General features: G+C 34.3%; 1 protein-coding gene across 3 annotated transcripts; it reads left to right on the top strand.

Moving 5' to 3' along the window:
• The first annotated feature begins 6,813 nt into the window (after nucleotides 1-6,813).
• Nucleotides 6,814-24,419, top strand: LOC148957028 (uncharacterized). 3 transcript variants are annotated; one of them, XM_089097384.1, is made up of 5 exons: nucleotides 6,814-6,834; nucleotides 14,031-14,121; nucleotides 16,197-16,368; nucleotides 20,709-20,939; nucleotides 23,588-24,419. In XM_089097384.1, the coding sequence occupies exons 1-5, from the start codon at nucleotides 6,820-6,822 to the stop codon at nucleotides 23,805-23,807; spliced, it is 729 nt and encodes a 242-aa protein (XP_088953510.1). In that variant the 5' UTR covers nucleotides 6,814-6,819; the 3' UTR covers nucleotides 23,808-24,419. The 3 variants fall into 3 exon arrangements, with proteins under 3 accessions (XP_088953510.1, XP_088953518.1, XP_088953506.1); XM_089097392.1 differs by lacking the exon at nucleotides 6,814-6,834 and adding an exon at nucleotides 6,878-7,115; XM_089097380.1 differs by lacking the exon at nucleotides 6,814-6,834 and adding an exon at nucleotides 6,916-6,963.
• Nucleotides 24,420-27,834: the final 3,415 nt, after the last annotated feature.

Below are 27,834 nucleotides of genomic sequence, written 5' to 3'. Positions count from 1 at the left end.
CTGCATCCATCAAGACGCCAACCGGAATGCTGAAGTTCACTAGCGTTGTTCATGTCATTTGGTTCATTTTTGGACTTCCCTGCTCAAATGTCGTTGTGGAAAGACTTTTCAGCGTTCTGAAAACAGTAAAAAATACGAAGAGGAATGTGCTCAAAATTGTAACTTTGGCTGCGACGATTTCTGTCAAAAATGGGATGAAGTGTAAAGGCACCTATGTTGGCCGAGACTTTAAAGAAAAAATGAAGTCTGTAAATAAAAGTTCAAATAGGGATAAAATCCTTTTAATAGACAGTGATGATGATAACAGTGATAGAAATTCACAAAAATACCAGATATTTCGATCATATATACAGTGACCGTCATCAGTAGTAAAACTAAACTAAAACAATTTAAAACAAAAGTTTATATACTAAATCAAATAACACTACATATTGTTTAAATCTCTAATTCTTTTCAAAGCAAAGGCGGAAGCTATTCTCTTTGACCTTCTTGGATTCGGTTCATTAGCGTTCAATGATATAACATTTGGACAAAGGTCAACTACATTGGGTGAATTGAACTTTATTCTGTCAGATTTTAATAAATTATCATAGATAGAGTTCAGCCCATATTCACCTGTATCTCGATTCAAAACAATTTTCTTGAATGGGATTTTTTTAACTTGAAGCGTTTTACAAATATTTGGATGTAAACCCTGATCCCTATAAATCGATTGAAAATTCTTGAATGATATAAAATGGTCTGTACAATTGAATATATGTCCCAAATGGGTTTAATTAAATTCTCCAAACAGCGAGTTGTGCTCTGACGATAAAGTAAAATAATCTTTATGCTTTAACAATCTCATTTGCAAACTCTGGTTAGTCCGTCCCACATATGAGCTTCCGCAAGTACATGGGATCTGATAAACCCCTCTTTGTTGCCCCAATGAAGTTAGATCCTTCCCAGAATTTAGAAAACTACCCAAAGTATTATTACTCTTTAAAGCTACCCTTAGACCATTACTCTGTAAAATTCTTTTGAGTTTTTCACTTAGCCCGGGTACCTATGGTAAGGATCAAAAAACCTCCTTCTCCCGAGTTGTTTCCAAGACTTCCTTAGAAATCTCCAGAAACCTTTTTCTTCTTTTTGAAAAAGTCTGGTTAATTAACCATTCTGGATACATGTTGCTTATTAGTATTTTCCTTAGAAAGATCCGATCAGTTAAAGAAATGATCAAACCAATTTTTACTTGGCGAGCGTGACCGGAACTATAAGACAAAAATCTATTGTTATTTGTCGGTTTTCTGTAAATTTTAAAATCCAGACTATTTTGATTATTCAAAAGAAGAACATCAAGGAAAGGAAGTTTCCCATTCTCTTCTAATTCAACAGTAAACTTTAAATCCCCCCCAAACAATTAAGATGTTCCAAAAATCCTTTTAATTCCTCTTCCCCATAATCCCATACTGATATAATGTCATCCATATACCGGCCCCAGAACATATGTTTAAAAAAATATGAATCTAACGCAATTGTTTGAATATTCTCCACAAAAATATTAGCTAATAAAGGGGATAAGGGGGCCTCCATAGGTAAACCATTTATTTGTTCGAAATACTCCCCTCTAAATTGAAAAAAAATAAGAGAACTTATTGCAAAACCTTACTAAATACATAATTACAGAAACTTCCAAATCGGTTTTGCCACTAATTACTGTTTTACCGTAAAAACCCTGTCTAATTTTGTATTGAAGCCGGAATTTCCTAGTACGACAATAAAAGACATAAGAAGTATTAAAAAAATAAAAAAATATGGTTCAATTACCATTACAGAAGCAGATAAGAGTAACACTTTAGTTGTGATGAATACTGAGGACTACGAATCAAAATTAAGAAGTTTACTAAATGATGAAAAAACATACAAGAAGCTATCGTATAATCCAACAGACTCTTTTACAAATACGTTTAAGAACGAATTGACGTGCTTAGAGGATGAAGGAAAAATTACGCCTCAACTCTATTACAAATGCCTGCCACGCAGTTCCTTGTGCCCTAAATTATATGGACTTCCCAAAATTCATAAGCCTAACCCACCATTACGACCAATTGTGTCAAGTACAAGGTCACCAACAAGTGTTTTGAATCTTGAAATAAAGAAAATCTTATTCAAGAATATTGCTTTGAATCGGGATACAGGGGAATATGGCTGAACTCTATCTATGATAATTTATCAAAATCTGAAAGAGTAAAGTTCAATTCACCCAATGTAGTTGACCTTTGTCCAAATGTTATATCATTGAACGCTAATGAACCAAAACCGAGAAGGCGACAGAGAATAACTTCCACCTTTGTTTTGAAAATAATTATGGATGTAAACAATATATATTGTTATTTGGTTTATTATATAAACTTTTCTTTTAAATTGTTTTAGTTTAGTTTTACTACTGATGACGGTCACTGTATACATGACCAAAATATCCCGTATTTTTGTGAATGTCTATCACTGTTATCATCGTCACTGTCTACTCAAACAATTTTATCCCTATTTGAACTTTTATTTATCGTCATGAAAAGGCAGTGTGGTCTCCGAAATTATCTAAATGAAGTCTGTAAAATCCGATGCGACTGCGTCCGAATGCATCGCTTTTTTGAGTATTGGGAAAGACAATGAGGATGGCGACGACAACGGTGACTCGGGGTATTAATCTTAGTAGATTGTTTTTTCTCTTAAATTTTATTATTTGGTAATTCTCATTAAATTCTTCTGAATACAAATTAAAGTGCGTCTACATTCGGCATTTTCTGGAAAACTGGGAGGCTGTTAGCATTATAAAATAGTTCATTTTTGATAATAGAATTTTATAAAAATTAACAACAAAATACAAAAAGAGGTAAAAAAAAAATATTCGTTGGAAAAGCGACTGGCTGGATATCATTCATGCCAATCCTTCGTACCAATCAAACGAACTGTAAGTAAGGAGCGACCCAACTCAATAGTAACTGAAACTCTAAAAAAATAAGATTTTGATGCCAATAGATACATCAAAAGAATCAGATTTTAGTACTGATTTCAAATATATAAGTTTCATCAAGTTTAGTCCTACCCATCAAAAGTTACGCACCTGAGAAAATGTGGCTGATTTTCGAAAAAAGGGGAAAGCACCCTCTAAAATCTATAGAAACTTAATGATAATCACACTCTCAGATTCAGCATATCAGAGGATCATACTGTAGAGGTTTCAAGCTCCTATCTGCAAAAATGTGGAATTTTGTATTTTTTGCCAGAAGAAAGATCACGGATGCGTGGTTTTTGTTGTGTTTTTTTTCCAGGGGTAATTGTATCGACCCAGTGGGCCCAGAATATCGTGGGAGGGCTTATTCAAATTGAAATTAATAGTTCTAGTGCCTTTTAAGTGATCAAAAAATGGAGGGCAACTTGGCCTCCTCCCAAGCTCATTTTTTTCCCAAAATCACCCGTTCAAAATTTTGAGATAGTAATTTTGTTCAGCATGGTCGAAATATAATAAATATGTTTTTTAGGATGACTTAATCCCCAAAATCTCTGGGGGGAGGGCTGAAAGTTATGAACTTTACCCATTGTTTACATACAGTATTTGTTATTGGGAAGTATACAGACGTTTTCAAGGGGGATTTTTTTATGGTATTCCTATTCATACAGTAAGCACGATAACATACTTACTTCTGGATTGTGTCCTACTATAATTCTACTCTTTTTTTGCACTTAAATACTTTATTTCCACACCAGTGGAATGGAAGCACTGGTACGTGTATGTGCGCAATAGCTTTAAAATGAACCCATAAACATCACTCTTATAAACTCTGCTTGCCCAATAGTGCCAGCTTTTCAACTTGAGACACGGCACCGAAAGTGCCGTTTTTAGTGCGAGTTGGAACTAAAGGATGGTGGGCTTATTTATTAATGATGAAAATATAAGCAATATGTTTTATATTATCTATAAAATATATATCTACGATGTTCTGCTAGCCTCCTAGTGACACCTCTTGAAAAATGGCAAAAAATGTGCTGTTTTAGTTTCATATGGCACTTGCAGATTGAATAATATTAAAAAAGCACGTATATATGATACATAGATTTTTAATGATAATTTAAGAATATATATGATATTCTTGTAGACCGCTAGGCCAGTTAAAAAAAGAAAGAAACAAAGGTAGACAGATAAGTGCAACCCATGAAAAAAATTTATTTTAATTGTTGTTCAGGGAGGGGGACTGTAATTCCACTAAAGAAAGTTTTGACTATGTTGATTCCAATGGTACATTTTTCATTCTGATTTGACGCCATTTTCGTGGGGTTTTAGTCTTTTTTTCAAATCACCGTAAATTTCTTTTTGTAATATACTTTTACTTTGAAGACGAAACAAAATAATAGTCACCGTTCCTGGTTCAGTGTCAAATGGCATTTTTTTCACTAGGCAGTTTTTTTCAAAACACTTCTTAACTACTGGTTTCTATAGGCTGTGCTTCGCTCTTTACTAGGTTGCAGCTCCCTCTGCAACCATGATCGTAATACTCATTCATCTAATACCAGACTTGAAGCTAAAAAGAAGGACGCTTTGATTGCGAGAGCTGATTACCTAAGGGAAGTCCAATGATTCCAAACCCATTCGAGGGTGGAGCAAAGCTAGGATGTGTCGTAAACTGCCTAAAAAATGTACAAATTTTTTCGGACTTTCTGACTATGACTGACGTGTAAATCCTTAAGGAATAGGAAGGAGGGACGCTAAATCTATTTAGGAGCTTAAGGAGGGCGATTGACACATTTGCTCTAGGGATGAAATCTATAACATGGATATACCACTTTAAATTTGAAGAAATTGTGACGCCAAGTAATTTAAAGGAGGACGCAGAAATTTAAGGAGAGATAGGATTAAGAAAATGGGATAGTGACTTGAGGAAACAAATTGGCATTATCACGGACTCAAAGGCTTACTGTCATGTCCAAGTCTGAGGCTTCATCTCCAATTTCGCTGAGGGTCACATAGGGTCACTTATTGAATTCCTGAAGCAAGTTTCAACAACCGTTAGGTCACCAACAGTTTTCCATCGGTCAGGAAAGTCCTTCGTGGGGCTGTTAATTATGACTAGAAAAAGGAGGGGACCTAGGAGAACACCTTGGGGTATGCCATTGTGGACAGGAAGAGGATTTGAACAATAATTTTGGTTTTGACAACCAGCGATCTGTTTGTTAAGAAGGAGGCAACCAATTTCACCAGTAAAGGATCAATATTGAACTCCCTGACAAGTTTCTCAACTAAAATATCGTGGTTAACAAAGTGTCAAATGCTTTCTTAAGGTCAATTGAAATCAAATTTGGCCAGGAATTTGGTTTTTTAAGGACTTTCTCGATATGGTTAATAAAAGAAACAGGATAGTGGGAAGCTGAAGTGGATTCTAGGTTCCCGAATTGCCTCAGGTTAATAAGAGGTAGGATTTCCAATCATTGAGGAATCCTTCAAAGAGTTTCGAGAAAATAAGAGCTAGAGTAACAGGACGAACGCCTTCAAAACCAGGCTTTCCGTTTTCTTTTTCAAAATGGTTAGGAAACCTTGTTTCCGAAGCATGATCTTTGAAAGTCACATCTCTCCAAAATGTCATTTAGGTAAGTGATATCAAAGTTTATTTCTTTATACAATGTTTTTATGAAATTGGAATTCCAAGCTTCAAAAAGATGTAAATTCTTAAACTTAGTTATGAGAACAAAATATTTTGTAGTTTTCAAAATATAAATTAGAACAACAAGAAAGACCAAGTCATAGACAAAAAATAAGACCAGCCGCTATTAATACAACTATCTATAAAATTGCAGGCTAAAGACAATATTCTGAGATTTTTGTCATGAAACAGAATCCAAAGACATACATATGGGACAAAATTATATTTGGCAAGGTCCTTCAACAGTTCCGACCGTTATTTTATTTGTGTTTTCCTTTAATGAACTTCGAATTAGTTTTGTACATTTTTTTAATCATATATTGTATTTATCTTTTACAAGTCTTCAAGATCATTTTTCAAAGTTAAACAAAGTTAAATAGCAAACCCTTCTTCTGTATTGCCCAAAATTTCCTCAAGAGTTTCACCGTCTTTGGAAGGTCTTTTTATGTCATTCTTGTCAATGGTAAATCTATTCAACAAAGCAGATGTAGAATCAAAGTCCCTGTAGGATTTTCCTTGGTAATTTCACCAAAGTCGGTTGATCACAGGTCACAGTAGAGTTAAGCATTTTAAGCTGTATCCTGTTTCGAATTTCGCTCTTGACAATATTCTTAACAGAAAATCCTCTCTCGAAGCTCTTGACGAAGGGGTTGCTGATGGGAAAAAGCTGCTTGAGCTATGTCGAACAAAGGTCAGCTGTATCTACTCTCTTCTGTATTCTTTATCGAAATCTGAACACTTTCCATAATTGTTTTTTCATGCTAAGGATTAATGTACCTAAGGATAATTTAAAATTTAGGTCGTCATGGAGCCTGGAACACAATATGAGAATCCCTATGGGGTTCTAAAAATTTCATCAGTCTTTTTAGACAGATTCCTGAATTTGTCAGCAGAAATTCTCAGTAAATACTAGACTTTAAGATTTGGAGTTTTGTTATTGTGGAGGCAAAATGCGCCCATTTTGCGCTGAATTTTTTTATATATGTGAATCGGCGCAATGCGCCAGTTTGAAAATTCAATGCGCAATCAACTAAAAAAGCACCGAAATGGGGCAAATGCGCACCATCTGGCAACATAGTACAACTTGCATTATTTGTTCAAGTCTTTCGTACCATCTATAATATTGCATTGAATAAAACTGAAGATGGGCAGCCCAAAAGTATGTTTTTTTTTTGTATTTAAAAGTAATGGGTCACTGAGAGCCCAGATAATGTGTTTCTCCATTACTTAAATCTAGTTGTAGGCTATGTTAAGCATGCTAAGATATGTTCCGGGAAGGTGCTTTGAAGTACCTATCTCCCCCCTTATATAATGCATATTATTGCACATTACTAGTTGTTTTAGCTCACATTTCATCATGCATTACTAGCCTATCATTATTATAAATAACTGCTTACCTTACATAGCTTCAGCTTTTAACCTTGTTCATTAAAATATATGGTAAATATACACTTTAGCTACTTTTGGCTATCATGGAAAGGGGTTGGGTTAGGAAAATGAAACTTTCAGGGATGGATTTACAGGCCAAAGTGTGTCCCAGGAAGGTATTTTGAAGTACCTGCCTCCACTCCTTCTGGTCAATATTTATCAAATAATATTACTTAGTTAGGAATAAAGTTAATATACCATTTGATGCCTTTTTTTTGCTTATTACAAATATGATAATCCTTTCTATTGGGATTTAATTTCAGCCCCCCCCCCTACACTAACGGTTGGTTAAGAGGGTTGAAATTCATTGAAATTCACTTTAGTTGTTACTCAATAATATGATTTGGTAAATATTGACCCTCCTTCCTCTAGAGGCTCCTGAAATTTCCCTACATGACAGGTCTAGGTAAATTTATACCAAATCATGTTATTGAGTTATGAATAAAGTAAATACACAATTTGATGTTTTTTTATGCTTATTGCCAATATAATAATCATTTCTATCTGAAATGAATTTCAGCTCCCCCTAACCTAACCCCCACCCCCATATGTGCAAATATATATCCTTACTGTCAATTTATAGGGGGGGGGCTAAAAATTATTTACAATATAAATTTTGATTATAGTTTTAATAAGCATAAAAAAAAGGCATTAAATGGCACATTCACTTTATTTTAAAATAAAAAATATGATTTGGTAAAAATTCACCCAGTTCTATTATACATATGGAAATTTATACAAAATAATATTTTACCTTAGTTTTTAATTATCAGCTTCTTTTTGTCTGGCTGTAGCCTAGTTCAAAAAATGCAATTCCTGTTAGCCTATTTGATCAGAATTTTAAGCCATATTAATTTTTTTTCAAAATTTAGGAAGTGTGTTTCTATATCTTTAGAACATTACAAATTGGGATTGATCCAAGTTTTGAAGCTGAAAACAATTTTGTTGTGCTTCATTTAAGTGGATCTATTTCACTTTGGTATTTTTTTTGTTATTCATGTTATTGACTTATGAACAAATTAATCATACCAATTGATGCTTTTTTATGCTCTTTCCAAATATAATAATTATTTTGGTCAGAAATGAACTTTACTCCCAACCCAATATATACCAATTCAGGGCATATATTTGCAAATTAGGGGGCTGGGGGAAAAATTTAAACTTACCTTTCATTTATATAAGAAATAAGATTTACCCCCACCCCCTAATGTGCAAATATATACCCTGAATTGGTATACATAGGGGTGGGTGTAAAATTCATTTCTGACAAAAAAGATTATTATAATTGGAAAGAGCATAAGAAAAGGCATCAAGTGGTATGTTTACTTTATTTGTAAGTCAATAATATGAATAACAAAAAAATTACCCAAAAATGACTATTGTATTTAGAAAGAGCATAATAAAAGGTATCAAGATGGTATGTTTACTTTATTTGTAAGTCAATAATATAAACTGCAAAAAATATACCTGCTTTTGTTGCAAATTCAGTTTTAACTTAACCTTTGTAACCTCAGCCAAATACCTGGCCCATGTTATATATTTCCCTTGTGTTCATTGATGCCACTGTTGATTAAATTTAAAAATAAACTTGTTTTAACAAGAGTGATGCTAATAGACATAGGCCTATATAAGCTGTATCTAAAATAAAAGAAAAAGATATCATTGTTGAGGGTCTGTAAGGGGCTTAGAATTGAATTTGTAACAAAAGTTATTTGGCTATTAAATTTGGAAAGAACATAAAAAAGAAATCAAGAGATATGTTGACTTTATTGCTTGGTCAGAAATGTGGACTTCTCTATATTTACCCCTAAAAGAGCGAAAAAATCCCATATTAACCAAAGGTTTAAAAATATACCCAAGAAAAACTGTCTAGTAAGAAAAATTACCATTTGAAGCTGATTCAGGAATGGTAATTGTTATTTTCATTAGTTTTATTAGTAAAATGTTATTTTGAAAATAGCTGAATGCAAAATGTATTAACTACAATTATTCTACATATTCTTATGTAGGAATTGTTTTCTCTACAATTTTCCTTCTTCATGGTTTTATGTTTAATTCTTGACCTTTACCCAAATTTGCTGTCATTTTAAAATATAACCTATAACTCCTTGAAAATGACATCACAGCAAATTTGATGTCATTTTGATGGGTTTCGGGCTCTAAAAATCTGGCAAATTTGTTTTCAAAATACTGATTTTATTATTAACACTAATGAAATGTCTGAAATAGTTTTTGATGTCAGCTAGTGGTGGCCCTTCCTAACAAGGTCCCGTAAGGAACTCTACACCAAGTATTTGAAAGAAAACATATGCAAAAATTACTAAGAGAGGGTATACTTAAAATTTATTCAGTGATAAATGAATTAGGATGTTTCATTAAAATTTATTAAAAACCTTTTTTATGTTTTTTATTTCATGGGAAATATTATTAGAAATAATAATCATCAAAATCTCTTGTTGTTGAGAAAGTACCCATAAATTAAACAACTGTTTTTGACAGAGGACCCTAGAATTTTGACACCAATTATTTCTCATCTGTTTTATATGTTCAGTGAAGTTTCAACAGAGTCACCTATATTTTGACAGGGCCTATTGTTGTCTGTCTCAAATTTCCACATGGTTACAAGATATTCTGAAAAGAAATTAATCTCATGACAGAAGCCAACATTTACATTTGAATTTGGCTGAAGGAACATTTTTAGTCTGTCTGGTATTCCACTACCTCAGACAAGAATTCTTGACACTTGGACCATAGCCTTGTCAACATAATATTAGTTGCCATTTTAATTTGTTTTTACCAAGAAAAAGCCAACATGGCTACATTTTAGAGAAGATCAGATGTATCTTGGCTCACTGATGCTGATCCCAATTTATTTTAAATTTCATTTTAAGAAATTTAAAATAAATTGCTAGTGTATTATTATCTCAATTAATCAGTAGTTGTACCAAACCAATCGTGCTCAAATCCTAATCAGGGCCATTGTCCCCCCAGATCCCACCCCAAATACCAGTGAAATTGATACCCATCTTGGCTGGTCAAGCTCACTATCACAAAGTTCACATGATAGCTTCGATTATGAGAATAGGACAATGATCAGTGTAGAGGCAATGGTCACTATAACTTATGATGATAGGTTTCAAGGGGTTCTTTCTAGAAGCTCTAAAAAAAGGAAAAAATCTCCCCAATCAAAAGCATTTCCCCTCTCCCCGCCCAAGATCCTCCCTCCCTAAACTTAGGAATTTATCTTAAAATTTCTCCTATTACCCCCTTTGAAATAAAAAAGATTACTGCAATAAGAGTTGCAATTTTCAAATTGCTAAAATCAATGTTCTCTCTTAATATTCACCATGATGGATCTCTGCTAATAGCTGTCAAAGATCAGAAATCAGCAGACACAATAATTAATCTAACATCCCTTCTGAATACCCCAATTAATGCATCTAAATGGAACCCAAAACAATCCCCAACAAAAATAGTAGTTTATAATGGTCCCCCAGATATACCCAGTCAGGAGTTAAAAGAAGGGCTCTCAGATAGGGCTGGAAACACAATCCCAGTTGAAGATGCTACCCAACTTGGTAAACCTACCTCTAAGGGCCTAAAAACAATTAGATCTTTATTATTTACACTGAAGGAAAAAAATAAAATTACAAAAGCTGTATTCCTATTTAGGCAAATGAAACCACAAAAAGAACACGAAGCAAAGCCAATCTGGCTCCATAAGAGTTTCAAGTTAGGACACACAACAAACAAATACAATGAGATTCTCCTAGAGTGTAGGAATTGTACAGCATCCAATCCTAAAGTTGGGCAGGGACTAGGTGGGATCTATAGGATGGTGGGTTTGCTGTGATCATAGGGAATTACGATATTCACAAGTTCTCTACTCTCAAGGTGATCAGTACTTTGGTTCAGTGTGGGGCTTGAGCATGAGTTATGAGGTAGTCTGACATGCACCTGATTTCTTCTTACAGCCATGCCCGTTTTGGGTGAGACCCAGTATGATCCAGGGGCGGCTCTCAAGGTAACCACTTTGGTACTCTTCCAGAAACAATCTGGATGTTTTTATAGTGTACTGTGTTTCCTGAATGGAGTGGTCTCAGTAGCTTTGCATGCTGGTCATGGTACATCTTCTGCTGTGCTTGTGCTGCTTGGTGATGCTGGACAAACGTAGAGGTAGATACAACTTTCTGGACCAGTTTCTTAGACACACATGGGATGATGGATTTTACCTGATGGCTGATGAATAACTGTGTGGAGGTAGCAAATCCATCTATTGGATTGTTTCCGTAATTGAAAAGTTCTGGATAAGGGTTGTCTCCCATTTCCCCAGCCTTTTTCATAATTTGGTTGCACATCTAGACTGTTTTCTCCACAATGCTGTCTGATGTTTGATTCCTCACCCCTCTGTGGATTTTTTTTAATTTGGTTGATGTGTACTGACTATCATTGTCTGACATGATGGAGAATGGTATGTCATGTCTGGCAATATTTGCTATCAGTTTTGAGATGACCTTGCTTGCAGTCATATCTATCTGCTTGTCAACTTCAAAGAACCTGCTGTGGTAGTCAACAAGGATTAGGTAGTTTGAACATTTCTGGATGAAGATGTCTGTATCAACGTGTCTCCAGGGTAGAAAGGGTATCTTTGTGGATATGAGGGATTCCTTCTGGTTGCTCTCTTTGAAATTCTGACATATGTAACATCTTTGAACCATTCTTTCAATGTCTGCATTGTGGCTTGTCCATTGGACAATTATTCTTGCTTGCTGTTTCGTTTTTTCTATGCCCAAGTGGGAAGCTTTCAACTGGCTCGGAATTTCTGATCTCAGCTTTCCAGGTATGAGGATTCTTTCTTCCTTGAGGATGAGGCTGCAGTCAACTGTCAGTTCATGTTGTATTGTCCAGTAGGGCAAGAGATCATTGCTGCAGAGTCTCCAGATTTTTGACCATCCAATTTTGATGGTATTTATTATTTGGCAATTTCTGCTAGCTTTGCATCAGTGACCAGCAGAAATCTCAAAACTGATGGATCTAGATTTCAAGCTCTTGATCTAATGTCTCATCTGTGTCTAGGAAATATAGCCTTGACAGAGCATCAGCAAATGGAATGTCAGTGCCAGGTTGGTAGGTGAGTGTCAGGTCATAGGGTTGGATCTGTGGCAGCCTCCATTGAGTTTTTGCTGGTGCTTTCTGTAGGGGCTTTGAGATGTTTTTCAGGGGCCTTTTGCCAGTCGTGGCATTCACCTCTCTACCATATAGGTAGTGGTGGAATTGCTTACACCCAAATACAATTGCATATAACTCCTTCTCGAGTTGAGAGTACATCTGCTCAGTTTTGTTCAGGGATCTAGAGGCATAAGTAGTTGCAGGCTGTCCAAGGAAGGCGGCCTTCTTTCATGCAGGGTACATGTCCTAAATATGTCCACCTTTCTTCCTTTGCACAGTAATAATGAGAGGGTGACTGGTTCTATTATGAGCATCAGAGTTGTGGGTTTTCTGTTGCTAGCTTATGTTTAAAATTATCCTTAGGTACCAATTCTCCAATGCAAGAATTTGCTTTTAAAGTTGATGATTCATTGTCCAGCACACACTAGGATAGAGGAGTATGGAGAGCACATTGCCACAGAAGAGATGTAAATTAAGTCACAAAGAATATTTAATGCTCCTCCAAATGGGATTTAGTTTATTAAAAGCTTTGGTTGAGTGACCCAATTGTGCGTTTTGGTCATTATTTCGTTTCGGTCATTATTTCACCATCACAATCGATCCAGAATGGTTAGTCTGACATTTTCTGTACCTCCCCCATGGACAAGTTTTTCTGTACCTCCCCCACAGACAAGCTTTGCTTTTCGGGGGAAATAATAATAATTTTTTGTTTGTGTGTTTTTCATGATATTTTCTAGACTTTTGTCTAGTGCTGGAAATGACCATATCACGGTTCAAGAAAATGTGATAAAGAGAGTAGCAACAACGAAGCATTTGGGGTTTTTAATTGATGAAAACCTGTTGTGGAAAAACCATTCCAGTGCAATAGCTGAAAAATTAAACAGAGGCCTTGGGGTGATGCGAAGAATTAAAAATCTAGTCCCAAAAAAGATCCTGAAAATGATTTATTTTTCTACATTTTACCCATATATTAGCTACGGATGCTCTATATGGGCAAGTAATTTTGTAACATGTTTCAAAAGAGTACAAAAACTTCAGAATAGAGCTGTAAAATGATTATTTGAATTTGATGATTCTGATGAGGTTCCTGCTCATGAGCATTTTAAAAAGAATAAGTTAATGAATGTATCCTAAATTCGAGATTGCCAAAGCGCGATTTTCTCGTATAAATATTTGAATCAGCTGTTCACCCCTGGTTTTGAAAATCTTTTTACCTTTAATAGAGACCGTCATGATCATAATACAAGAAAAGCTGATAACTTAACTCATGAGTTTAGGAGCACCACTCGGGCATCTTTTGTGATTCACCATTTTGTCCCCATGTTTGAAATATATTGCCCAAGTGTGTGAAAAATAGGCCTAGTCTTCTGGCTTTCAAGTCACGGGCAAAGAAGTTTCTTTTATCTCGTGAGTGACTTTGGTGTCAAGGCCACTCCTGGTTGTCATTCTATTTAATGTATTTCCCCGATTTACTTTGCTTTTTTTCTATCTACTTCTTGTCTTTTCCTCTTTCTCTCTTTTTTTCCTTTATTCCTTCATCAGACAAGTTTCTTGTGTGTTGAGTAGCAAGGTATGAATGTTGTTTTAATTAGCTGAGAGTGATAACCTTGCTTGCCCTTTCAAGCTTATTGCCTTTCTTGGCAGGCGAAAGGCGAATAGTGTTTGTTTTATTTTTTAATAAATGTATATCTCATATCTCATATGTCGTCAACTTTGCTCTTTACTTTGGCAGTGCTCTAAAATTTCACTTTATTCTAGGTCCGTAAATTATACGGTAAAAGCCACGGGGTAAAAGATTTTGTGTGTCCTACATGCAAAAAGCAGTTCATGAGGGAATGCAATTTAAAAAGTAAGTTCACCCTTTCATGCCTGAATTACGAAATAGGGCTATTAAAAAATATGTTTATTTCTTAGAAAACCTCACAGCTATCTCGTCCATGCAAAATATTTTTGGTATGTTTGGCAACATCACCAAAACAACATCCCCCATCTGACGGGGGATGTACCAAGCAGTTAAAAAGTAAATATAGCCTGTTCCATTCCTAAATCTTCAATAGGACATTTTTTCTTTTCAAGCAATAATGAAAAAAATTTATTATTTAGACAAGACATTGCTTAGTTAAATTCACAAACATTACAAAATACATATTGCTGGTTATCCCCTCTGGCCGGTTCAAATCCTAGAGGAAATGAAGACGAATACCGGTGACTGCAAATTTGTTGTTTTCTGCTACGGGAAAAAACACGATCGTCAGCTTTTACCAGTCGCTAGTTTACTTAGTTTTGATGAGAATATGAAGGATGCGTCAACACAGAAAACTAAGGGTGTAAATCATGCGTTTGATGAACTAAAAAATCATCCCGATGTTTAACGGCAGTTTTTTAAGAAAGGGCAAGGTTCGGCAGCAGATAGTCAGTTATCGGATCCCACTGCTGATCTCCGTAGCCTTGTGGTTGCTACAGGGAATGAACTTGCGGCTACTAAGCAAAGTCTAGCTAAGGAAATTGAGAGGAAAATTAATGAAAAGCTGAATAAATCGACCTCGCAAACTGCAGCTAACATTCATGCTAAATTTCCGGTTGAAACAATGGTCTCTGAAATCTATGATGCGGTTCATTTTGAGTTTCAGCCTAAGTTTGAACTGATCGAAAAGCATTTGAAAACCTGCATGCACAAGATCGACTTGCTACAAAACCGCGTTAACCAGCTTGAGCTCAAACTAGACGACATTGAGCAGGTAGGGAGAAACGATTCCCTGCTTTTTAACGGGGTCAAGCAGATTTCCTCGCAGAGTGTACGTAATGCTATGAAACACGTGTTGTTCGTGAAGATGGGTCTGACTAACGTTACTGATTCAGACATAGTCGGTGTTCAGCGGTTTAGTCTTGGATCTAATAATGATCAAAGACCAGATAAAGTTGCCCTTGTTCTTGTGCAGTTTCAATCTAAAGAAATAGCCCGTCATGTTTTTAAAACGAAAAAAAGCTTAGTGGCACAGGGCTATTTGTAGCCGAGAATCTCACAAAACGAAAGCGTGATCTTTTGAGCGGTTCGAGAGATAAGTATGGAAATCGTAGTGTCTGGTCCGATCAAGGCCGCATTTTTGTGCGTGAAACTGATACTGCCCCGATCCGGCGTATCTGGTCGATTGACGATCTTTTATAGTGCGTGTTTTTTTGTGTTTTTTTCTCTCATCTTAATGTTTATTACTTTGTTTTTTCTGTTCTTCTTTTTTTTTCTCTGTGATCGGAGGGGTTTTCCACGGTAACCGACATGCAACGCGTGTTTATGTTCAGGTAAAAATTTTGTCTCGCGGATTTCTAATTGTCTCTTTTCCGGTATTAAAGTATTTGATTAAAATTGTGTTGCATGTCGATAAGTGGAAAACGCCTTTTACTGTAAGATTTCTGTTATTCTTCTTCAGATGTCTGTCGGCAATATTAATAAAAATTATTCCAGCTCCCAAAAGGGATCTTGAATTTTTTTTTGAAACTGTTGTTTATTTTGTGGTGAGGGGGGGGCGGACGAGGGGCCGGGGGCGGATGGTTAGAGTTTGACAGTGTAAATTGTTTTCTTGACTTTTTTTTTCTTTTTTGAAAAAATAAGAATTTATTAGTAATTATTATTATTTTTATTTATTTTTGATTAAAGGGCGGTTAGAAGATACAGCCACCAACCGGATTTTTTTTAAATATTAATTTGGTTTTTTAGTTATTTCTGATTTTTGCTGAATGTTTTTTTTTTTTTTTTGATAAATTAAAAATGTCAATTTCTCTATGTCTAAATTTACAAATTCTGGTTAGTACGTCCCAAATATGAGCTCCTGCAAGTACATGGGATATGATATACCGTACTTTGTTGCCCAAATGAAGTACATTTTGCACAAAATAAAGTTTCAATGAGTAATTTCTTCTATTTTTTAGAACATATTGAAAGGAACCACCAACAATCCCTGAAATGCTGCGAATGCGGAAAAACTTTTAAAATACCTGGTTTCTTGAAGAGACATATGGTGAAGACCCATAAAATGGATAAAAACTCGTTTAGAGTCAAATGGTCCGGCATCAAAATTTTGAAAACCGATAAAGTTAACTGGTAGGTTTTGTTTTATTATTATTACTAAATTTTAGTGGGGATATGTAGTATGGATTACTATTCAGCGTAGATTATTCCTACCAATCGTTAGCATCTTCTGTGTTCTGAACAGATTTGAAATTCCTTCCTTATCAGAAAAATCAGCGTCAGACAGGGTCATGCCACCGAAAAAAATTGGCAGCACGCCAATAATTTTCGATGACGCACTGCTGTGGGCCGCAGTTTTTGATAAAAATAAGCTATTTGCTGCCAAAAAGAAAAACGGTGTGGTGCTGGGATCACCTGGTTAAATGAAAGTGTCCAGGAGTCATGGAATCCTTACAACAATAAAACTTATATTTCCACTGCAAGTTATTTGAATACTTTTCTTAAGCTTAGTTCAGTATATGTTTGTCTATTTCATTGATCTTCTTAACTCTTAAAACATGAATAAAAAATAAATAGATTTTAAAACTAGTAAAACTTCCCTACCAATCGTTAAATATTCGAAGCAAGCTTAACACGAACAAGAATCACTACAAACAATAGTTTGGCTAGTTGCCCCTTCCCTAACTGTAAAAGTCTAATACTTACCGCGTCATTTGCGTTTTCTTGAAAACTATATGTGTCTTGAATAGTCCTTGAAAAAAAAAAAAAAAAAATTAAACAGAATATTTGATATAGAATGGTATTGAGTTATGGAATCCCAGCAGTCCGAGATTTCATTTCATTTTATAATTTCAATTTTATAGTTGCAAAATAATATATTTTTAATATAATTAGTTTTCAGTAAAGCGCAAATAATTGAGAAGGCTTTAGACCTTTATTTTTAGGGAATGGGGTAGTAGTCAACCTCTTTTCGTTGTGCTTTTTTACGTTTTAAGTTTGATTTGAATTTTCAATTTTAAGTTTGACTCGTATTAGGATTTAATGTTAATACCAGTAATATGCTTTTTATCAGTACTATAGCAGGTTTTTTTTTTAGGATAAAATGCCCAATATTTATTAGGAAAGAACCCTATATTCTCAGTTTTTCAACTGAGGGCCTTCTTTTAAATACTGTATCTTCATTACACGGACAAACATTTCAGGTGGATGTTAATGTTTAAAAAAAAAAAGAATGCACTTAGCGTTTTGTCTTGGTTCTCGTTTTCCCTTCTCACGGAGCATTGTCTCTTGAATCACCTTCTCGCTTCACACAGACCATTGTGTCTAAAAACAAGATAAGGAACCATATTAACTGAAATCTTTGGTAGTATCAGGCTAGAAGCCCCAAGTAATCTACAAATGAAAGGATTGGCCCCAACACCCACGACTTGTCTCGTTATTGCACCTAGCCAAAAGTGCGGTTGTAATTCAATAATTACAGAGTATTTTCGTAAATAAAATGCATCAGAAATTGAGTCAGCCAAGGCAATTTAACTTAACTATGGCGACTGGTGGCTGAAACCATGATTTGCTTTAACACACGACTAAGAAAAATTAAATATGTTTGTTATAGATATTTTTTAGAAAAATTTCCAAGACCACTTTTTATAGAGTATACGCTCAACTTTCACAGGCTTGGTATTTTAGGAACAATTCTTTCTTAATTAAATAAAAAAACAAGTTTTTTTAACAGAAAGTAAAGAGCGACATTAAAACTTTAAAGGAAAATAACTTATTCTGTATATGAAGAGGTTGCCTCCACCTCAACACCTCGCTCTTTATGCTCAAGTTTTTTAGTACTCCTTTTCATCCAACCGAAATTCTTAAGTAATAATATTAGCTAGGTGTTTTTACCAGAATTATCACCAATTTTTTAAGTATATTCAAATTTTATCCAAAATTGATATTGCAAATTTAAACGTAGGACAGTACTAATCAACGTACAATTATTTATTTGCACATTTTAAAAGCAATTAACCAGGGATTCAAGGGACCGGTACCTCAAATTATATCCTGGTTAGGCCTGGGTCTGATTTGCAAAACACTCAGAAATTAAATAAAAAAAGTGTTTCAAATGAAAACAAGGAATAAATTTGAAACCTATTTGAACAAATTACTCTTTATATGAAGGGGGATATCTCATCCTTAGCTCCTTACTCTTTATTGTGAAGTTTGTTTTTTTTTCAATCTTTTAAAGAAGTTTTGCAATTGGAAAAGAAATATTTTTAAAAGTATTGAAAAGCTTTTGTTTAATGAGCAAGGTGTTGAGAAGGGGACAGTTCCCCTTATATACAGAATAATTTATATTTGTTTTAAGCTTTAAACTTGCTGCTTACTTTAGTTGAAAAACCTTTTTTATTTGTTTAACTACATTTCATGAAACTGTAAAGTTTTATGAACACAATACTTTAGGTAACGCAGAAAAAACGATCAATATTTGAATAATCTCTGTTTTGATTTTGAGTGACAATCAAACAGTTCGTGGTAACGAGCTGTAAGAAGGGAGCAATCCGGCTCAATAGTAACCGAAAATCTAAAAAACGGATTTTTATACCAATAGATACATCAAAAGAATTGGCTTAGTATGCTCATTCCAAATATATGCTCATGTATTTTCATTAAGTTTAGTTTTACCCATCCAAAGCTACGAGCTTGAGAAAATTAGTCTAATCTTCGAAAAATGGGAGAAAGATCCCCTTGAAGTAACATAATTTTAAGGAAAATCACACCATCAGATTCAGCGCAGCAAAGAACCCTACTGTAGAGGTTTCAAGCTAATATCTCCAAAAATGTGTAATTTTTGCAAGAAGAAAGAACACGGATGTGTGTTTATTTGTTTTTTTTTTTTTTTTTTTTTTCATGGGTGATATTATAGATACAGTTGGACAAAAAAGTAGAAAGAAAGCTGATTCTAACGGAAATGAAAAGTTCTAGTTACCTTTTTAAGTGACAAAATATTGGAGTACCTTTCCCCTCCCCCCTAAACCCCAAAAAACAACAGGTTGAAATTGTAAACGCAATAAAAAATCACGCTTTGCATTTTATTTATCTGGAAAATACCCATTTTTCTGGTTTCCTGTCTGGTTTCCTTGTACAGTATATAGCGGTGGGTACCATATAACGCACAAGTACCGGATCGGTATTTAATTGCCATTCGTTACTAAGAAGAATTTGATTATTTTTTTACTCTAAACCAAATCATCACAAATTAGAACTTATATTTAAGTTCAAACTCAGTCACAAATTAGAACTTATATTTTCTTATTAAGGATCAAAATCTATTGGCAGGCAGCCAACAATGGGGCAACACACACTTTTTTTCATGCTTTTTCCATATTCTGCTCTTTTCTTTGTTTTCCTTATAATTATTTTATAGTCACAAGTTTCAAGGGGGGGGCGTGGCCCCCCTGCTGGTGCCCATTAACGTGGTTAAGAAGTTTAGGCATGACTTAATTTTCTCCTTCTTGTATATCTGTGCAGATGATAAAATAAAGCTTCTTTATTTTAACGTTAGAATATGCAGCTTCAATTGAATTATGTAATTCTGGCTTGAATTCAATCCTTAAAATTACGTGTTCCTTCGTTCCATTGTAATTTTGTGTTGTCTTCTAACTGCAGATTTCGTTGTGCAACATTTCAGGTTGCAATTCAGTGTGATTTTTGCTGTTTCTTGTTCCATGGTTTTTTCTTTAGCTGTTCAGAGTAATTTGTCACTTTGTATAATTTTGCAATTGATTAAGTGGAAACTTATGCTTTCATATATGTCTTAAAAACAGTAAAAACTGGCAATTCACTTAAAAAAAAAATTAGTTCCTTATGGGGTTTTTTAGTTTTCAGTTGTAGCAAATACCTTAAAAAAACTAATGCAAGAACTCTGCAAAAATATACTAAAAACCAATGACACTAAACGGCTTAAGAAGATGTAACCTTCTTTTGATATACTTCAAAAACGATAGACAATGCAGAAAAATGGTTTCTAATTGATTTTTCTTCAAATGTTTTTATTTTCTATGTTTATATTATATTTATATTTTTCTATACTATTTTCTAAATTTAGAACACTTTACAGGACCTATAAAACGTAGATTTTTCTAAAATAAAAATTATCGTTTAAATAAGCCTTTCTTTATTTTGTTTATTAAAAACGTGTTTTGTTTTTTTCTCTACCCATTAATTACCATAAACTTTAAATCTTGTTCTGGTCAAATTTTTGAAAACCCCCAGGAAGGTTGTAAGCCACGATAGCAAACATAATTTTGCAAAAAGACGGACATTTATTTATGTCTCCCCAGTATTTCGGCATATTGCTAAAACGGCAGTCAATATATATAGTTTGAATTGTTATAGCAAACAGTTCACAATTGAACAAAACTGGGTAACATATATCTAAGCATAGTTACATAATAAGTTTTAAACTTTTTTGTATTTTTTAGTGACCACCTGCATCAAATAGCATCAAATAGTGACCATCCAGCAGCACCTGCATCAAATAGTGACCATCCAGCAGCACCTGCATCAAATAGTGACCATCCAGCAGCACCTGCATCAAATAGTGACCGTCCAGCAGCACCTGCATCAAATAGTAGACCTGCTTCGTCTGATTCCTCGCATGCTCAAGTCACAATAAACCCTCTTCAATCTTCACATGGAGTTCCCTCTTCAGGGTAAGTGTTTCATTACTTCCAATTGAATTGATTTCCCTTAGATTACTGCAACAATAAGGTAATTGACAGATTTATCTGTTTATATTGCTTCCAAGCCAAAACCTACTATATACGAGAACCATCAACTAACTCCCTAATAGAAAAACAAATCTTGCATTGTCAAAAAAATCTTGCATTGTCAAAAAAAATCAAAATCTTGCATTGTAAAAAAAAATCAAAAATGTTGCATTGTCAAATGCAAACTAGATTGTACATCAAGAATATTATTCATGTTCTTATTATTATATTATTATTATTATTATTTTATTATTATTTATTATTATTATTTATTATTTATTATTATATATTTATTATTATTTATTATTATTATTTATATATTCTTATCTTATTATTATAATATTATTCCTATTCGTCCACAAGAATAAGTACATTGACTGGAGTAGTCAAATTTGGAGTTTACACAACCTACCTACAATTTATTTTTCTTTCTTTTAAAGAGAAGGAAAACTAAATCTTAGTCTCGGCTTTTTTCTGTTATTAACCATCAATCAATTTTATAAGAAAGTGTTTTTAAGAATTCCAAAATACAGCTGAATAATTTTCAGACCTAAAGCCCCGATTTTATAGTTACGTTTCGGAGTGTGGTAAAAGAACACAGTGAGTAATAGTATAGCCATGTAATCCTAACGATCATTGAAACCAACTAAGATACAGAAAAACGGTTTTAACTATAGAAAGCACTGAATTCAAAAACGGTATTTAGAAAATCTCTGCTGATGTGTATAATATCCATGGTAAAATTAAAATTATAACGCCAATAAAAAATTTCCTGATAAACTCTAAAATTAATGTTTCTTTTTTTTTTTTAAAGCATTCATATATTTTTAAGATCTTAGTATGAAAGATTTAAAATAATTATAAATATAATGCTATATAACATAAGCAATCAATATTATACGTTACAATCTCGAACCATCCTTATAAAAATTCACATTATTTATCGTACTTTGTCAAAACTCTTAAATACATAATTTCCAGAAACTTCAACTACGTTGAACAAAATTGCTACCACTAAACTTTGATTGAATGTGTTTGGGGAAATGGTGGGAGTGAGAGGGGGGTTTATTGCCCTCCAATCACTTTTGACTATTAAAAAGGGCACTAGCCCTTTCAACTTCCGATCAAATGGGCCCTTTTTGAAACTTCTACAACAACTTTCTATATAAAGATCATATGCCCCCAGGTTATAACTTACAACCCTTGCACTGAGGGCTCTGGGGGGGGGTTATCGTCCCAACATACATAATGTTAATAACTCAACTCTGTTGAACAACCTTTAGATAAAAAAAATTTTATGGGAAGTGGTGGCGAAAATGATGGGCGTGAGAGGGGGGGGTATTGGCTTTCAATCCCTTTTGACTATTAAAAAGGGCCCTAGCCCTTTGAATTTCCAACCAAATGAGACCCTTTTCATGTTTCTACGACAAAAAGATTTCAATAAAAAACCTTTTATGCCCCCAGGGCATAATTTATAACCCTTGCCCTGAAGACTGGGGGGGAGTGTCCTGCTCGAAGGTATAATTCCCGGAAATTTCAACTGCGTGGAACAAAATGGCTATCTCAAAATTGTTATTGGATGTGTTTGGGGAAACGGTGGGCGTCGAAGGGGTGTTAGTTGCCTTCTAATCACTTTCGACCATTAAAAAGGGCACTAAACATTTCAATTTCCAATCGAATGAGTCCTTTTTGAAGTTTCTACGACAAAGTTTTCTATAAAAAAAAACCTTATATGCCCCCAGGGCATAACTTGCACCCCTTTCCCCGTGGGCTGTAGCCGAGTATCCTTCTAAAAAACATAATTTCTATCTGAAAATCAACTACGCTGAAAAAAATAGATATCTCGAAATTTTGATTGGATATATTTCGGGAAATTGTGGGTGTGGAAGGGGTGTTAGCTGCCTTCAAATCGCTATTGACTATTAAAAAAGGCACAAGCCACTCCAGTTTCCAATTGAATGAGCCATTTTCGAAGTGTTTACGACAGCTCCTTCGATACGAAGTGTCATGGTCTAAGACCAAAAATAAATAATACCTTGTGCCCATATCGTTCTTTACTTAGGCAGCGCGATTGCGCTGCCTATGATTATTAGATGTAATAGACTACACAAACTTACTTGCAACGTTGAGCTCAGCGGTGGACCCAGGGAGGCCCCCCCCTACGAGCGTCTAATGTCGTCTCAGGTACTTAATTAACGAACAGGTGCGGTCTTGAACCTTGCTCCTCTCGAAAGTCAATCGGATCAACTTATTTTGCCCCCCCTAAAAAAATACTGGATCCGCCACGGGTTGTGCTACACACTTAGTGGCTCAACTGACGTTTTTGAGCAGCCGACTTTCAAAATATTAATTATTAATATAAAACTGCATAAAAGAACTTTAAAAAAAAATGCAGGTATTGTCAGCCTTCGCATTGGTTATAGTTGCGAGAAAATTAAATCAGAAAAGCCGCTAATGTACTAAGATCTGCTTCAATTGAGTTGACTATTCACAATCGACTACTAATCCAAAAGTTTTTTTCGTTCAGACTAGATGTGAGAAGGATCTCAATTAAAGCAAATCTGCTGTATAATCGTGTTTTATTTTTTCAGAAAAGATGGAAGCCTCTCTCAGCAACCTCGTCCGCAACAAGGGTTCTCAATGAGTTATCTATCACTGCCATCAAATAATGTCCCCAACTTTTCGATGAGCCTAAATGCTTTGCCTGATTTCCTGACGGCTACTGAGATGATTGATCTTGACCGTGATAGAAGTGATTTTTACGATTTTTTAGAATTTCATGTTCTTAATTCTCAGGACTTTCTATACTAGATAGATATTAAGGTTGTAGGCTACATGGTTCAAAATTCATTGCCTGTGATATAAATATTTATTTTTTGTAGTTATTATTTAGTTATTATTTTTATGTTATGCAGTTCACAGAATATGTGAAATATAGGAGAAATTAAGAAGTTATTAGTAATAGTTTTTTTCTATTTTTGAAGCTGTATTTATTTAAACTGAAATTGTTTTAATCGTTGTTGCATTGTCTAATTTACATTTTTGAACGTGAACTTTTTACAGTTAAAAATTTTTTAAGGTTTTTTTTCTGGGGGGGGGGGGTAAGAGGCTGAATTAAATGGGTGTTTGCCCTAAGAAGGGAAGAGAGAAAAAGCTAAATGGGAAGCATGATCAAAGTTTCGGACCTACTTCGATAAATGGTCCCATTGTTAACATATAAGTGGCATCTCAAAAAAGAATATTCTAATTATACTGCATCTGACGAGTAGAAGTGTGTGCGAAGACTTTTTTGTGATTATTCCTAGAAATATGCAAGTTTATCAGATGTCAATCTGACCAAGTCGACTTTCGTAGTTTTTGAGGTTTTAAAATCAAAGCATTCTGTCTATTCCCAATTATATTGTCCAAAAATCAAAATGAATGTAAAAACAGCTCATATATATATATATATATATATATATATATATATATATATATATATATATATATATATATATATATATATATATATATATATATATATATATATATATATATATATATATATATATATATATATATATATATATATATATATATATATATATATATATAGTATATATATAGTATATATATATATATATATATATATATATATATATATATATATATATATATATATATATATATATATATAAATATATATTATATATATATATATTGTATTTAAAAAAGTATATTTTTTTAGAAGCCATTTTGGCAAAGTTCATTCTAAAATTTACTTGGATATTTTCTGTATTCAAGCCCATAATTAAAAGACAAACAATGTTCTCAGTACTTTCCCCACTTGATAGATATTACGGTTGTAGGCTTGTTCAAATTGTCTTTAAATGGTTTGTTTACGTGGTTCAAAATTCATTGCCTGTGATATAAATATTTATTTTATGTAGTTATTATTTAGTTATTATTTTTATATTATGTAGTTCATAGAACATGTGAAATATAGGATAAATTAAGAAGTTATTATTAGTAGTTTTTTTCTATTTTTGAAGCTTTATTTATTTAAAATGACATTGTTTTAATAGTTGTTAAATTGTCTATAATTTTTTTTTAAATTGACCTTTTTGCAGTTAAAAAGGTTTTTTTTTCTGGGAGGGGGGGGGGGGGGTAAGAGGCTGAATTAACTTGGTATTTGCCCTAAGACGGGAAGAGAGAAAAAGCTAAATGTGAAGCATGGTCAAATTTTCGGACCTACTTCGATAAATAGTCCCATTGTTAACATATAAGGATTTTTGTTTGAAAAGAAGGCATGTTTGATCTTGGGTGTCTTAAAACGCTTAGAGTATTAAGGTGAAACTGAAAAAACCCATTGCAAACATCAAACATGTATATTAAATCTTAACGGTTAATCATAAACATCAAATCTGATAAAATAGCTAATGATAAATGGTCAATCATAATCGGTCCTTAGGGCATTTTCCCGTATTAAATTGTCACCAAGGTCTAGGGCAAGGTTAAATCTGTACCTTTAAAGTAAGCCTTATGAGAAAAGTTTGACCCTGCACCCCCCCCCCCCCTGTGCCCTACCATGATTTTTTATTTTAGTTTTCACAATTTTGTCAATAGAGTATTGTATATTCATCTTATTTTGGTATTTTCCATTATGATTAACCTAACTTAACTTCATTTCTCGAGTGTGTATCATAAAACACATAAACACTTCTTTTTTCAGCACATTTTAAAGATATAAGTTATGCTACTTAACCAATGTTAACATATAAGGTTTTTACTATAGGGGTGGTCTTATTAGTTTTGGAGGGGCTCATTCGATTTGAGGTCAAAAGTTCTAATGCTCTTTTTAAGTCAAAAGTGATCGGAGGGCAACCAGCCCCGACTCTTCATGCCCTTTTTTCCACAAGTGTATCCAATCAAAATTTGGTATAGCCATTTTGTTGAAAATAGTTTGTATACAAATATGCTGCAACCATGGGCGTACGGAAGGGGGGCCGCTGCCCCCCCCAAACTCACTAATACGGCTGAAAAGCAAATGTTGACAACTAGATAGTTGAAGCAGTTGAAAAAGGTAGATGATTGAAAAAGCTTGAAATAAACTACTGGATTGACAGAATAAATGTCAAACAAGAAGCAATTATCCATAATGTCTTGGAAAGATTTAGTTCTAATCCAAGAAGATTGATTAATGCTGAATCTTATTGATGTTTTTTGGTGATTACTTATTAATAAAGTTTTCACAGGTATGATAGAACTTGCTGGCACTGTAAGTTTTTTGTGGCCTGCCACTCTAACTTCAGCCCCCCGCCCTTCATCAAAAATTAGCTGCTCCCCCCCCCCCCTCTAGAGAAGAAGCTACGTACGCCCATGGCTGCAACATTTTGTTTTTTCTCCAAACCAACGAACATTTCAATGAATTTTGCGGCGCAATTCGAGAAACGAGACTGGAACGATCTTGACCGGACTGCTCTATGTTAAATTCATCATCATCAACTATAAAACACGCTGCTTCTTTATTTTCTGACCAATCAGGACTGTAAGTCATGGTTATGAAGAAATCTGAGGGTCCAAGTCGACGAACAAAAGCCATGGCATCTTCAAAATGTTCACCATAGTTGCGTGCTGATCCGATGAATGATAACGATCGTATTACTTTTTCAACAACAAATGCATTATGTTTCGCAGTTAAGTCGTGTAACACCTATGTAGTGTTCAGTCATAAGTTTTCTAGTTCAAATATATCCATTGAATGCGATCACGTTCAACACGAATATATGTATCGACAAGATATTATTGGGAAAGTTGTCCACCAAAATGTAAAACAAAAAACCTATCTGACGCAGGTCAGGTGTTACATCTTACAGAGAAAGGCTTTTTGCGTGTTCTGGTCAAAAAGCGATAACTGCATTAATTCAAGTCGTATTAGATGGCAACGATCTACATAAGGTCTTTGACATATCCACGGTCCATCCTGAGATTCCAGTTGGATAAAACGATGGGTAAGTAAAGGGCTCCACATGATTGTCGGAATTTTTTAAACCGAAAAGATTTTGCCATGTTGTTTTACAACCATTTCATTCGATGAAAAACTTTGGTTAGCATAAAAGGAAGAACAGCACATACTTTATTACATACAGTAGGGTTTAAACATCTATAATACACACCATCTGGCACAGTAAAAAAAAAACCTGCACGTTTTAGAGTTTGTCTTCCCAGTCAAGCAGAACGTTAATTTACATCATCCTCCACCACTTCTCGCATTTTCGTATAGTCTACCTTTGGCACCCTTGTTTGTGCCTCGCGATGTTTCGTCCAACAGATCAATTAGGTTACAAGAGATCCCATAATTTGTAGGATGTGCAAGACGCTCGTCAACAGCTTCATCGGGGTCTAAAAGTACATTTGGCCATGTGAAGGTGGTTTAAAACCACCTTGAATGGTTTGCGACGGATGTGCTGCCAAATTAAATTCTGTGATAAATTTGTCCACCTTCTTTGAAGCAAAAAACATTGGGACTATTGATGGTTCGATCACCACTTACGTTGAATGAAGTTACAGCGAAACATCAGTTCTGTTTTGGATTCTTTTGTGGTGCTCTTTAGAGAGCGAGTGACGTTCGAAAAGAAGACAAACTAATTCATTTGTAAATTGTGGAGGTGGCAATGGAATTTGACTGTGCAGGCAGCAATCTCCAATATTTGCTGCTTCGAAATAATATTACATTCTTCTTATTACATTCAAAATAATAGAGGGCCTAACGGTGAATATATATATATATATGGAGAGAGAGCTGAAGGGTTTCATTGACTTAAAATCAATGCTTGTGTAGTTTAAGGCATCTTTGTAA

Source organism: Artemia sp. Qi Xiang Cuo, chromosome 1 (genome assembly GCF_049724085.1).
Source record: "Artemia sp. Qi Xiang Cuo chromosome 1, ASM4972408v1, whole genome shotgun sequence".
In the NCBI taxonomy this organism is placed as follows: Eukaryota; Metazoa; Arthropoda; class Branchiopoda; order Anostraca; family Artemiidae; genus Artemia; species Artemia sp. Qi Xiang Cuo.
The sequence above is the reverse complement of the archived record's forward strand: the minus strand, read 5'-3'. Positions and strand labels throughout refer to the sequence as shown.